The sequence below is a fragment of the Frankliniella occidentalis genome, unplaced genomic scaffold (genome assembly GCF_000697945.3).
Source record: "Frankliniella occidentalis isolate FOCC.00 unplaced genomic scaffold, Focc_3.1 Scaffold226, whole genome shotgun sequence".
In the NCBI taxonomy this organism is placed as follows: domain Eukaryota; kingdom Metazoa; phylum Arthropoda; class Insecta; order Thysanoptera; family Thripidae; genus Frankliniella; species Frankliniella occidentalis.
In genome coordinates, this window is record NW_026267352.1 from 346,732 (window position 1) to 348,586 (window position 1,855).

The window sequence follows — 1,855 nt, forward strand, 5'->3', positions numbered from 1 at the left end:
GGTAGGGGGTGGGCTGGGCTGGGATGAGGTGGGTTGGGTTGGGGCCAGCCATAGCGAGGGAGAGCATTTTGTGTTTGGATTGGATGCGTAAAGCGGCCAACAGATCACTACTTTGGCGCTTGCGATCGGCAGCTCTATTGTAAGGCAGGGCGTCTGAGCACTTACCATCTCAGTGTATCATTCTCCACATGACTGAATTCAAGGCACAAGAAACGGCCACCAGGCTGCAAAACACGATATGCTTCCTCAAGTACCTGCAAAAGTAATAGTTAAGAGTGAGTCATATGGCCTAATAGACTCATATATACACTAAAGTGCTGAATTTTACTTTTTCTGGATGAGTACAGTTGCGGATGCAGAAAGCAATTGTATATGCATTGAACGAAGAATCAGGTAGAGGTAGCTTTTCAGCATCAGCTTCTAGCCAGTCAACAGAACAGTTCACTTCTTCTGCTGCTGTGATAACTCCTCTGTCAGCAGCTCGCCTCTTACCAACTTCAAGCATTTCATTGTTTATGTCTGATATAGTTACATGATTACTTAAGTTTGGGTTGACAGGTATCGATGAGTTTTCAAGGTACTTTACGAAACGGAAAGCAATATCTCCTATAACAAATACAAACAAAAATGTTAACAATTTAAAATTTGATACTGCTTCCTTGTAAAACAATGGCTTACCAGTTCCTCCTCCAACATCCAGTAAACGAGTTCCATGGACAGGTGACAAGCGTTGCATAAATATATCTTTCCACAATCTATGAACACCAAAGCTCATACAATCATTCATTTTGTCATAATCTTGTGCAACGTCTTCAAAGACTTTGTGAACTGTCAACAAGAACAAAAAACACGCAACGTAATAAAAATAGCACAAATCATTATGTAAGATATGTGACATTCACAATGGAACATGGTTGAAGCAGGTTTTGATGCATGTCAATTAGTACAAAATAACTGTGTGGTTTCGCAGTCTTCGAGGAAAAAAAACTGGCAAAATATTGATGTGACACATGTGAAGGTTTCTTGAGCAGACCGATAAATAAATTGTATTGCCTACTCCTTCCGATGTAAACAAAAACACATAACCCTACCTTTCGATGACTTCTCCTCCTCTTTAACTTTTTCGAAACCAAAATGTGTTTCGCCTTCGGCATATTCGGAAATTTTTTCGTTCCTTTTTTCAGTTCTTCTAACTGTTCCAGCAGATAAACTTCTACGTCCACAAAACTTTAAAGATTTAATAAAAATAGTAGGATTAAATTTACTTAATACAGGAGAGGCCATCTTGTTGACTACTTCTGCTTCTGCTTAACAAGTCTGACAAACTAATGGTAAATTTGTTACTACGGTAGGTGACTTTGCGTGGACTAGAATCAGTTGAAAGTCAGCTTGTTTCAAAATGAATTTTTAAAATTGAAACCTGAAAACATATATCAATACTCGACGCGCCGTCGTTTCAATATCAGTTGTCGAGAGATCTCGTTCTTATGTTTGCCATCTTGGAGCATCTATATCCCCTTGGGTATGAGAATATTCGAGGTATGTTGCTGTAACGACTGCAAAGTGCTGCAAGTAGAAACTTTTGGTTTTAACTAAATGTACGTACCGCTCTTTCAATCTTATCCTTTTACATACCTTCCCAAAGTCAAAAATATTTCTTTACAATTTACAATATATAGAATCTCACAACTAGACGGTCGATTGGTATGACAGATTACTTTTAGGCGCCAAAAGTACTCATCATTCAAAGGCGTTCGCTTTGCGTCTTCTCTGTAAAGACCGGTAGGTGTTGTATCTTGGATATCTTGGTGTACGTAGGCCGGAATAAACAAAATGCGGCCATTGTTTTTTTTTT

The 1,855-nt window shown here is 38.9% G+C and overlaps 1 protein-coding gene across 1 annotated transcript in view; it reads right to left on the reverse strand.

Annotated features, from left to right (window-relative positions):
• Nucleotides 1-1,335, reverse strand: part of LOC113216985 (2-methoxy-6-polyprenyl-1,4-benzoquinol methylase, mitochondrial) — a 6,223-nt gene extending 4,888 nt beyond the window's left edge. Inside the window, exons 1-4 of the mRNA XM_052272844.1 lie at nucleotides 1,092-1,335; nucleotides 679-828; nucleotides 329-606; nucleotides 166-254 (exon numbers count right to left, since the gene is read on the reverse strand). Of these exons, the coding sequence (XP_052128804.1) occupies nucleotides 166-254; nucleotides 329-606; nucleotides 679-828; nucleotides 1,092-1,284 (710 nt within the window). The 5' untranslated portion in view covers nucleotides 1,285-1,335. The remainder of the gene's footprint in view (nucleotides 1-165; nucleotides 255-328; nucleotides 607-678; nucleotides 829-1,091) is intronic.
• Between the last annotated feature and the right edge of the window lie 520 nt (nucleotides 1,336-1,855).